The sequence below is a fragment of the Oncorhynchus mykiss genome, chromosome 9 (assembly GCF_013265735.2).
Source record: "Oncorhynchus mykiss isolate Arlee chromosome 9, USDA_OmykA_1.1, whole genome shotgun sequence".
NCBI lineage: Eukaryota > Metazoa > Chordata > Actinopteri > Salmoniformes > Salmonidae > Oncorhynchus > Oncorhynchus mykiss.
Genome location: NC_048573.1, coordinates 45,485,455 through 45,497,468, shown reverse-complemented (window position 1 = coordinate 45,497,468; position 12,014 = coordinate 45,485,455). Strand labels below are relative to the sequence as shown.

General features: G+C 41.3%; 1 protein-coding gene across 1 annotated transcript; it reads right to left on the bottom strand.

Moving 5' to 3' along the window:
• Nucleotides 1–3,381: 3,381 nt before the first annotated feature.
• On the bottom strand, nucleotides 3,382–11,797 carry LOC110532192 (BTB/POZ domain-containing protein KCTD20). Its single transcript, XM_021615878.2, has 7 exons — nucleotides 11,543–11,797; nucleotides 6,548–6,776; nucleotides 6,295–6,397; nucleotides 5,622–5,742; nucleotides 5,060–5,257; nucleotides 4,654–4,764; nucleotides 3,382–4,564 (listed from the first exon to the last, which is right to left on the bottom strand). Exons 2-7 carry the CDS (start codon nucleotides 6,679–6,681, stop codon nucleotides 4,263–4,265), a joined length of 969 nt encoding a protein of 322 aa, XP_021471553.1. The 5' UTR covers nucleotides 6,682–6,776; nucleotides 11,543–11,797; the 3' UTR covers nucleotides 3,382–4,262.
• Nucleotides 11,798–12,014: the final 217 nt, after the last annotated feature.

Sequence of the window (12,014 nt, the reverse complement as noted above, 5' to 3'; positions counted from 1 at the left end):
AGGCCAGGTCATCTGACGCAGCACTCCATCACACTCCTTGGTCAAATAGCCCTTACACAGCCTGGAGGTCCATTGTCCTGTTGAAAAACAAATTATAGTCCCACTAAGTCCAAACCAGATGGGATGGTGTATTGCTGCAGAATGCTGTGGTAGCCATGCTGGTTAAGTGTGCCTTGAATTCTAAATTAGTGTCACCGGTAAAGCACCATCACACTTACTCATCATCTGTTCACCTACTCTGCGTCTCAAAGACACTGCGGTTGGAACCAAAAATCTCACATTTGGATTCAGACTGAAGGACAGACTTCCACCGGTCTAATGTCTATTGCTCGTGTTTTCCCAATCAAGTCTTCTTTTTGGTGTCCTTTTAGTAGTGGTTTCTTTATAGCAATTTGACCATGAAGGCCTGATTCACGCAGTTGAGATGTCTGTTACTTGAACTCTGAAGCATTTTTTGGGGCTGCGATCTGAGTGAGTGGTGAAGCTGGTAACTAATGAACGTATCCTCTGCAGCAGAGGTAACTCTGGGTCTTCCTTTCCTGTGGCAGTCCTCAGAGCCAGTTTCATCACAGCGCTTGATGTTTTTTTTTTTCTCAACTGCACTTGAAGAAATGTTAAATTCTTGGTGTTCTGTATTGACTGACCTTCATGTCTTAAAGTAATTATGGACTGTTTCTCCTTGCTTATTTAAGCTGTTCTTGCCATAATATGGACTTGGTCTTTTACCAAATAGGGCTATCTTCTGTATACCACCCCTACTTTGTCACAACTGATTGGTTCAAACGCATTAAGAAGGAAAGAAATTCCACAAATTAACTTCAATGATGCACACCTGCTAATTGAAAAGCATTCCAGGTGAAGCTGTTTGAGAGAATGCCAAGAGTGTGCAAAGCTGTCATCAAGGCAAAGGATGGCTACTTTGAAGGATCTAAAATATATTTTGATTTAACACTTTCTTTGGTTACTACATGATGTGTTATTTCATAGTTTGTCTTCACTATTATTCTACAATGCAGAAAACTGTAAAAATAAACTCTTGAATGAGTATGTGTCAACTTTTGGTGTGTGAACATTTAATCAGAAGTAGGGGGTTATAATTTAATGGGTGTGTTTTTTTTGATGGACCAGTGGAATTAATGCCATTTTACTGGTTGAACAAGCAAGCTAGCCATGTGCAGGACTTATACATTTTCTTCTGGAAATTGTTTTGACTACAAACTAACCACAACTTAAATTGGCACTTCTGTAGTTCTATGAGGTGGAATAATGGAAACGCAGTGAACTAACAGCTTGAGGCAAAAGGCTAGAATATTAATTATTCCTAATTTGGCTTCCACATTTTGCTACTCAACCGATTCAGACTGTTAAGTGGAACCAGTTAAACATTTTTTAAAGTAATCCCCCCCCCCCCCATCCGAAAAGAAGGGTGAGGTTATCACTTTTTGGCTTTTGTGCAAGGCTAACCTCAAACAAAGGAGGCTTGGGGGAAAGTTAGCAGGACCAACCAGTTTCTCAAGCCCCATCATGAAAAGTCACCCAGTCATTGCTCTGTCATCACTCAATATATTGAAGAATTTCTTACAGGGCTGAGTTGTCATGTATGCTACAGTTTAAACAGCAGACACTAGTCTTGTAGTATAACTTACCTTCCAGTTGTGGAAACTGTAGTCCTCAATTCCACCAGTGTTTTTCAGAGAATTCCTTACCAATGTTCCACAAAGGCACTAGGCAGTATCCCTAAGCTAGTAATGGCCTACTAGTACCATAGAGGCTGAGGAACCGACAACGCTACATGTTCGAGATGTGCAGGCTGTTCTGTTCATTTGAATCACACACCATGCATCCTTTTTAAATATGGTAGCCACTTAACATTGGGTTAAAAGTTGCTGTATGATTCACCTGACGTCTGCATTGGGCCATGCAGCATTTACGGGGATATGGTCTCTGCAGAAGTCAGGGAATTCATACTTCTTGCACTTCGCCGAGCAATGAAGAGCTTTTGTTAAGGAAGTGAGTTTGTTTATACAGAACCTACCGTCAACCAACCATGTAAATGTGGAGCTATACGGAGCCCTCTGCATTGGTACAAAATTTGAGAGGCACAAGGCGATGCAGTATGGAGCTCAATTTGGCCTCTGCATGCCTCTGGAGGCTCCGCAATTGCGTCACACCATCCATACGGCGCCTCCGACCACGTTTTCGAATCAGGCTTAAATGGGCTTTTAGTTATATTGTTTCTCCCTTCAAAGAGCACATTTAGCCAGTCAATGGCAGTCCGCTTGTTTCACTGATGCTAGCAATACTGACCTGCACTATGGTGGTAAATTTGAACAGCATTAAATAAAACCACTATGTTGAACTTATTTTTTTTCATTCCTTGTCTTTTAGGGGTACAGTTGGTTTAGATTAATGAAGAAATATCAGTTTTAGGGTTTCCCCCTAGATTGCAGTTTTGTAACTGCAGTCGACTGGTATTTGATGCAGAATAACTGCAGTGTTAAGATTCCTCGCGAAGGATGCTCCGGTGAATCCTACTGTTTTGAAATCAGCCACAACCCCTCTGAAATAGCTCGTATTCCTCAAAGTATGTACACAGTTTTAAAAAAGCCACCTTTTTCTCTATAGAATGTCTAGCACATCTAGTTAAATTTATTGTTACGACTTTACCCATGTATTTTTGGATTCCACCCCTCTAACTGTAATTTGTCTGATACACTATGGAGAAGGACTTGTAAGAAACAAGTGCATTTGTTTCCACATTTCCTCTCTTAGTTTCCGTCCCTCTGACGGTTTCAAAGAGAGGGGGTGATGTACAGTGCGTTCGGAAAGTATTCAGACCCTTTCACTTTTTCAACATTGTTACAGCCTTATTCTAAAATTGATTAAATTGTTTTTGCCCTCATCAATCGACACACTACACAAACATCTAAACCTGTTTTCACTTTGTCATTATGGGGTAGTTTTTGTGTGTGTGTGTGTGTGTGTGTGTGTGTGTTGCTGAGGATTTTTGTTTTATTTAATCCGTTTTAGAATAGAGCATCCAACGCGGAAGCCAGCCGCACCAATGTGTCGGAGGTGCACGGTGTTCCCTATCGACCTGGTCAGCGCGCACTGCGCCCGGCCTGCCACAGGAGTCACTAGTTCGCGATAAGACTAGGATATCCCTACCGGCCAAACCCTCCCTATGGACGTCGCCCCATGGACCTCCCGGGCACAGTCGGCTGGGACAGAGCCTGGGTTTGAACCCAGAGTCTCTGGTGGCACAGCTAGCGCCTTGCGCCACCCGGGAGGCCTACGACACTCTTTTTAACACCCTTCATCCACCTCCAACCTACCTCTCTGGAGCCAATTTCTTTATTTTACTCTCACTTGGAAACTCCACCCACTAACCTGTCACTAAGCTCTGCCCACTGAGCTTTCATGCAACAAATCAATTAATCCCAGACTACCTCTGGTGATGGTCATGAAGCTCTGATCACATTCAGATCTACACCACCTGTTTAAACATGTGGACAAGATCAGGACACATGTTAGCACAAGGTATAAAAGGGGCTAAAGAAAGAACTGCAGCATAGCTACTTCCCATGTCACATCACATTTGTCATGAAAAATATGTATAATGCTCTTTAATTACTCAAGGCACACATTCATCTAGCCTACAACTGATTATAGGATCTACAGGCTCAGGGAGACAGTGTAACATGGCAGACGCATCAACATGTTGAACGTGGCACACATTCATAAGGTCATGTTGCCATGGGAACATGTCATTTGGAATGGAATGTAAAACAAATTGGCTTCATTCATAGGCCTACATCTCATTTGCATGCCTACAACAGAGACTAAAACAGCAGGTATTTTAAATGCATACCATCACAGACGACACATAACGTCATAAAATGTGCATATATTGCACATGTATGTGTATAAAAGCTATCTCTGAAATAGTCATATGACATTCAAAGCTATCCACCAAAATGACGATTTCGCATTCCAAACAATAAAAGTGCCTAGTTAGAACTGTAACATAGCCCTCTGTATGGGAGGACAGTCTTGCAGTTATCAGAGGTGCAATATATCCAACATGGCCAACAATACCTTAACTTTTAATGTGCCCCCTGTTGAAGACAAGCACTGTGCTCTTGCCAATATGCTTGCTTCCAAGGGAATAACGACTTCCACTGGTTTGAAGGGAATAGTCCAAGAGCCTCGGGATGAGATGGGTAGCAGCAGATTTGAGGTGGGGGTGTGGTCCGAGAGTCTCAGCTTTCATTGGTTGCAGTCTGGGGGAGTTGAGAGGGCGCTGGCCCGTTGAGCCTGTCCAGCTCATCCACCTGCGGGGAGGGCATGGTGCCCCCCCAGGCCGCCCCACCTCCGCCCCCCTCCCCTGGCACCGCAAGGTTGGGCACGCTCTTGCTGCGGACGCACTGGAAGTCAACGTGGCGGCTCTTCCCTTCCTCCTTCTCCCAGGACAGCTGAATGAAGGGCCGCTGCACGTAGTTGTAGATGACCTCTGACCTTCCTCCCGGACGCCGCTTCACTTTCTCCTTATAGGTTGGGTACCCTAGGACACAGATCAGTGGAAATCCATGTGTAATGTATATCAATTCATATTTTACTGGGGGTAGCTTGGGTAGAACAAGCCCGACTCACCCTCAATGCCTATCCGGATGTTCTTCAAACCTCTCTCCTTCAGCAGGGTTTTAGCAACGTCTCTGTTCTCGATGTACTTGAAGAAGCGGTAGAGTTTGGAGCTGTACAAAACTGGACAGAAGAGAGAGAAACATATTCATTCACTCAACACTGAAGTTGTTCCGACGCACAGTTAGGCGAGATGGTTAGCTAGCTACCTAAGGTTAACAGTTAATAAGCAATCACTCCTATGTACACTCTTGACAGAAACCCTAACACTGCTGCGTCAAAAACATGCTTCCAAAAATGGTGTCTCCTGTTGCGTAACCTTTTTAAATGTGACCAATTTTGAATTGACATGGATTTTGGAAGTTGGTAATTTTTCAGAGTACTTTAGGATGTGTGTATGTTGTGACTGATGCCTTACTTTGGGAATACTCCTCTCCCATGGGTGGAGGGTGTTCCTCATCCCAGTCCACAATGTCATCGTCGGCCAAAACCACGATGTGGCACTCCCTCTCCCCTCCCTGGGCACATGACACCATGGTAGGCACCACCAGCTCCTCCAGGAATCCCTCAAACTGCCTTCGTGCCCCATCGTTGGACAGCTCATGAAGCAGGGCACCTGGGAACAGAAAGAGACAGTCACTTGACCAACCTCACTATCATGATAATCAAGTGAAGGATGTGTCTTTGTTGAGACTGCAGGAGGTTTGAATGCTATGAAGTCATTTTGCAATCATTCTCAAACAAAATATTCACTCAAAACATTTAGTACCTCAACTTGTTCTTGTTAAGATTCATAGATGTGGGTATCCTTGTGACGTGTTGTGCTGTCATAAGAGTTGCTCATACTGGTAAAGATATATTTGTAATGGCTGCTGTACTGCATTTCCCATTCCTTTTGCCTGCCACTACCCCTACCTTGGGCAATCCCGTAATCTGGTCAGTTTACACATGGAGTACACATAATGGGTGGTTATACTCACTGAGGTCGCGACACTTGACTGTGCTGGCACTGAAGTTGATACAGAGGTAATCACAAGCCTCTCTCAGCTCCGACACTGATACGCCATCGGGACACCTCATAACACCTGTCTGATAAAAGTTCTAACGGAGAAATACACATTGGAATGAATGAACTGACTGTTTTTGGTACCTCTACAGCTGTGGCAATATCTGTCATTTCACTGAGATGAGAGACCGGCTTTAAAAATGCCAGCCCCATCACAAGTACTGGAAGAGAGCTTTTAAGTTTTGCACTTAAAAGGTCTCCAGAAGTTAGTTGAGTCGAGGCTATAAAGCATACACTGAGTATACAAAACTATAACAACACTTGTTCTTTCCATGACATAGACTGACCAGGTTGAATCCAGGTGAAAGCTATGATCCCTTATTGATGTCACTTGTTAAATCCACTTCAATCAGTTTAGATGAAGGGGAAGGGTTAAATGATGATTTTTAAGCCTTGAGAAAATTGAGACATGGGTTGTGTATGTGTGCCGTTCCTTTGAACAGGGTACGTAGTAGGTGCCAGGCGCACAGGTCTGTGTCAAGTACTGCAATGCTGCTGGGGTTTTCACGCTCAACAGTTTCCTGCAAAAGGTTGGGTTCCACTCAACATTAGGACAGTGTTCTTATATTCAAGTTGTGCCAACTTACCAGTATGACCTGAAAGATGCTGGCACTGATGCCCTCTGTCAGTTCATACTCGCCCTTCCCATTGGGCCTGGTGAAGTTGTGATGTCGCGCTGGGCCAAACATTCTGCAATGACAACTTGAAAAAATGTAACCCAAACCTTGATACCTTAACCAACTATGTTTTCTCTAAGTAACATTTTCATGTCTGTATGTACTGTACATTCATAAGTAAGTGAAATAAAATACAGTTATTTAAGTTAATTTCCCACTGTACCTTCCTAGCATGGTGTTGGGGTGTGCAGTGAAGGTGGCGGGGTCCACCGCAAAATGGCTACCGTCCACAACCAGAGTGACCCTCCCACGGTGAACGGTACCCGGGTCCGTTCTTCCCTCTTTCAATCCGCTCATCTTTCGGCGTCTCTTTACCTCTAGCCGTCTCTCCCTCTACTGTGGGTGGACCTGGCCACTTGGGAGATCACTGTAGGATTGGCTGTTTTTAAGATCTGTAAAAAAAAAAATTACTGTGGAGGATGCCATTGTGAGCTGCTCTGAGGTCTGTTCCAAAATCAACAGGATTCTGATGATTTCATGAGAGAATATTGAATGGGCTGCAACGATATTAGCATGAAAATGCTTTAGAATCCAGACTGTCAAAATTCACCTGACTGTCAAAATTCCCCTTAAAAATAATGACAGTGGTAGTCATCACCCAAAAAACCTTATAAAATGTAATACATCGTTCACTAAATCTCTAGAGTTTAAACCAACATTAGATGAAGTTCTGTTGTACGAGAAACTAGCTATTCTACATTTAAATTGACTTTAGGCCTATTGACTGTATGTGATTTCAAGAATGAGTTAATCAAGGCTACATTACAGTAGCCTATTCACATGGCACTGCTGTTACAATGAGCAGCATACAGTGTCTTCAGAAAGTATTCATACCCCCTTGACTTATTCCACATTTTGTTGTGCTACAGCCTGAATTAAAAATGGATTATATTGATTTTTCTCTCTCACCATCTGCACACAATAACCCATAATTATGAAGTGAACATGTTTTTAAACATTTTAGAAAACCATTTTGAAAATAAATACAGAAATACAGAATACAGAAATATCTAATTTACATATAGTGCCTTGCGAAAGTATTCGGCCCCCTTGAACTTTGCAACCTTTTGCCACATTTCAGGCTTCAAACATAAAGATATAAAACTGTATTTTTTTGTGAAGAATCAACAACAAGTGGGACACAATCATGAAGTGGAACGACATTTATTGGATATTTCAAACTTTTTTAACAAATCAAAAACTGAAAAATTGGGCGTGCAAAATTATTCAGCCCCCTTAAGTTAATACTTTGTAGCGCCACCTTTTGCTGCGATTACAGCTGTAAGTCGCTTGGGGTATGTCTCTATCAGTTTTGCACATCGAGAGACTGACATTTTTTCCCATTCCTCCTTGCAAAACAGCTCGAGCTCAGTGAGGTTGGATGGAGAGCATTTGTGAACAGCAGTTTTCAGTTCTTTCCACAGATTCTCGATTGGATTCAGGTCTGGACTTTGACTTGGCCATTCTAACACCTGGATATGTTTATTTTTGAACCATTCCATTGTAGATTTTGCTTTATGTTTTGGATCATTGTCTTGTTGGAAGACAAATCTCCGTCCCAGTCTCAGGTCTTTTGCAGACTCCATCAGGTTTTCTTCCAGAATGGTCCTGTATTTGGCTCCATCCATCTTCCCATCAATTTTAACCATCTTCCCTGTCCCTGCTGAAGAAAAGCAGGCCCAAACCATGATGCTGCCACCACCATGTTTGACAGTGGGGATGGTGTGTTCAGGGTGATGAGATGTGTTGCTTTTACACCAAACATAACGTTTTGCATTGTTGCCAAAAAGTTCAATTTTGGTTTCATCTGACCAGAGCACCTTCTTCCACATGTTTGGTGTGTCTCCCAGGTGGCTTGTGGCAAACTTTAAACGACACATTTTATGGATATCTTTAAGAAATGGCTTTCTTCTTGCCACTCTTCCATAAAGGCCAGATTTGTGCAATATACGACTGATTGTTGTCCTATGGACAGAGTCTCCCACCTCAGCTGTAGATCTCTGCAGTTCATCCAGAGTGATCATGGGCCTCTTGGCTGCATCTCTGATCAGTCTTCTCCTTGTATGAGCTGAAAGTTTAGAGGGACGGCCAGGCCTTGGTAGGTTTGCAGTGGTCTGATACTACTTCCATTTCAATATTATCGCTTGCACAGTGCTCCTTGGGATGTTTAAAGCTTGCGAAATCTTTTTGTATCCAAATGCGGCTTTAAACTTCATTACAACAGTATCTCGGACCTGCCTGGTGTGTTCCTTGTTCTTCATGATGCTCTCTGCGCTTTTAACGGACCTCTGAGACTATCACAGTGCAGGTGCATTTATACGGAGACTTGATTACATACAGGTGGATTCTATTTATAATCATTAGTCATTTAGGTCAACATTGGATCATTCAGAGATCCTTACTGAACTTCTGGAGAGAGTTTGCTGCACTGAAAGTAAAGGGGCTGAATAATTTTGCACGCCCAATTTTTCAGTTTTTGATTTGTTAAAAACGTTTGAAGTATCCAATAAATGTTGTTCCACTTCATGATTGTGTCCCACTTGTGGTTGATTCTTCACAAAAAAATACAGTTTTATATCTTTATGTTTGAAGCCTGAAATGTGGCAAAAGGTCGCAAAGTTCAAGGGGGCCGAATACTTTCGCAAGGCACTGTAAGTATTAACATCCCTGGGTCAATACTTTGTAGAAGCACCTTTGCCAGCGATTACAGCTGTGAGTCTTTCTGAGTAAGTCTGTAAGTCTGGATTGTGCAACATTTGCCCATTATTGTTTACAAAATTCTCCAAGCACTGTGAAATTGGTTGTTGATCATTGCTAGACAACCATTTTCAGGTCTTGCCATAGATTTCCAAGTAGATTTAAGTCAAAACTGTAACTCGGCCACTCAGGAATATTCACTGTCTTCTTGGTAAGCAAATCCAGTGTAGATTTGGCCTTGTGTTTTAGGTTATTTTCCTGCTGAAAAATGAATTAATCTCCCAGTGTCTGGTGGAATGCAGACTGGTTTTGCTCTAGGATTTTGCCTGTGCTTAGCTCCATTCCACACATGTTTTTTATTCTGAAAAACTCCCCAGTCCTTAACGATAACAAGCATACCCATTACATGATGCAGCCACCACTATGCTTGAAAATATGGACATTCTGTAATTCATTCTGTAAATTAGGTTATTATTGTGGAGTAGCTAAAATGTTGTTGATCAATCCTCAGTTTTGTCAAATCAATGCCATTCAGCTCTGTAACTGTTTTTAAAGTCACCGTTGGCCTCATGGTGAAATCCCGGAGCAATTTCCTTAAATTTCCAATTTCCTTAAATCAAATAAAATTATATTGGTCACACACGCGTTTAGCAGATGATATTGCGGGTGTAGCGAAATGCTTGTACGGGTGTAGTGAAATGCTCTACGGCAACTGAGTTAGGAAGGACTCCTGTATTTTTGTAGTTACTGGGTGTTTTGATACACCATCCAAAGTGTAATTAATGACTATCCCTTTGAGCATGGTGAACTTAATGGCTGCTCCCCCCCATCTACCAATAGGTGCCCTTCTTTGCAATTCATTGGAAAACCGCCCCGGTCATCTGTGTTTGAAATTCACAATTATCTATATGTGTAATTTACAGAGATGAAGTAGTCATTCAAAAATCATGTCAACCACTATTATTGCACACAGAGTGAATCCATGCAACTTATTGTGACTTGTTAAGCACATTTTTTTACTGCTGAACATATTTAGGCTTACCATAACAAAGGGGTTGAATACTTACTGACTTAAGACATGTCAGCTTTAATTTTTTTTATTTTGTAAACATTTTGAAAACATAATTCCACTTTGACATTATGGGGTATTGTGTGTAGGGCAGTGACCCCAAAATATACATTTAATCCATTTGAGGTTCAGGCTGTAACACAATTTTTTTAAGTCATAGGGTATGAATACTTTTTGAAGGCACTGTAAAAACAGAACATGCCTGTTACAATTATGAAACATATTTCGTGAACAGCATAAATATTGAGTTTGTCCCGGCTCCTTTACCAACCAGAACCAACTTGTACATTCCTGTTCAGCTAGACAAGTCTACATTACTGTCCTCTGACTCATCAAAGGAGTCTAGCTGTCTAAAATAGAATTGAAAGTTAAATAGCCTAGACTCTCATAAAATAATTATTTGTTTAATAATTACCATAAATGTATATGTCATATCAAATGTGTTACCATAGAATTACGAATTAGAATACTAGAACATAAACATAAACATATGGTGGTATAAAAGGTCAGCCATTTTGGTAAGGGAGTTGGTCAGCCATTCCTGTGATAAGATAGTGTAAAGAAGATTGTCTGCACTGTATGTTTGTTAGCTAGCTAGCCTAACAGTTTTAGAGGAATGATTCCATAAATTTGCTAAATAACTGCCAACATTCCATTCAAGCAATGCAGTCAATCCATTGCCATACACTGGCTGAAATCCGCCGAAATGTATGGTCAGTTTACATATATTTTAGAGGCTATTTATACAGAAAATGTGTACCAAAAAAATTGTTTATAATTTATATGACAATATTTTACGTTGACAATAATATTACACAATTTCTGATGTCTGCCTTACTTTTATTTTCCTGCATAAGTAAAATCAGGAAATTAATAACCTATGACTATTGCCATTCATTGCAACTAGACTGGGTTGGATTTCTCCCTGACCACAATGGCTGCCATTTTTGGACCATTCTGGAACGTTTAGGGTTTATGACAAGCCCGCTCTAGTAATTAAATAGGATATCTATGTGTGTTACAATCTACAGTATCGCCGGAGACCTAGAACGTAGTGTGGAACCTTTATTGTGAGAACACCATGTGACTTTTACATTGAAGTCTTGTAATACAGTCGCATTGTCCCTGGTCATCATTCATAAATAGGTCTACATTAGTCGATAGGCACATAATTGTCCTGAAGGAATGCCCTAATTCAGACTAGTTTAAAAACGGTCAGTCAGCTATCTTTCTGCTTTCGTCTCTTCGTCCAGCCATTCGTTAGTCAAATCATTGATACATTAGCTTCGTTGCTTACTCTGAGAAAATACAAATATTGCATAGTCACTTGGACTACCGCGACAAGTTGCTACATGTTGCATATACTACTGTACCTAAAATATAAAAACTTACGCCAGTTTCATGCCCTCGGTGCTCCGGTCGGTTCAATATTTCAAATGTGCCATGGTGCCACCTCATGTGGTTTCAAGTAATTTGAAAAACCTTCGCCATGACTCAAATATGCTCCATTTAGGTTCTTTCCTTGTACTGTACAAACTGAACCAATGATGGCCAGAATACTGCGCCTGTCATAAGGGGAAGTCTTCTAGCCTCAGCTGCGCAAGAACCTGAATGCGGCACTGAACGTGTTTGTCAATACATTTGTATCAATATTGCCATAGGTTCATATCAATGTATTTGAGTTTATATATTTTTTCCTAATTCAGGAATAAACAAATTATAAACAATTGAATAACCTCAGTGTAACAACAAAGTATAGTGCCTCTACCCTTTCAAATTTATACATACGAATTTTGGATAACTGCTTGGATAAACACATTGTTAAATGATAAATAGAATGTATCAACTATATATTATAGTTGTT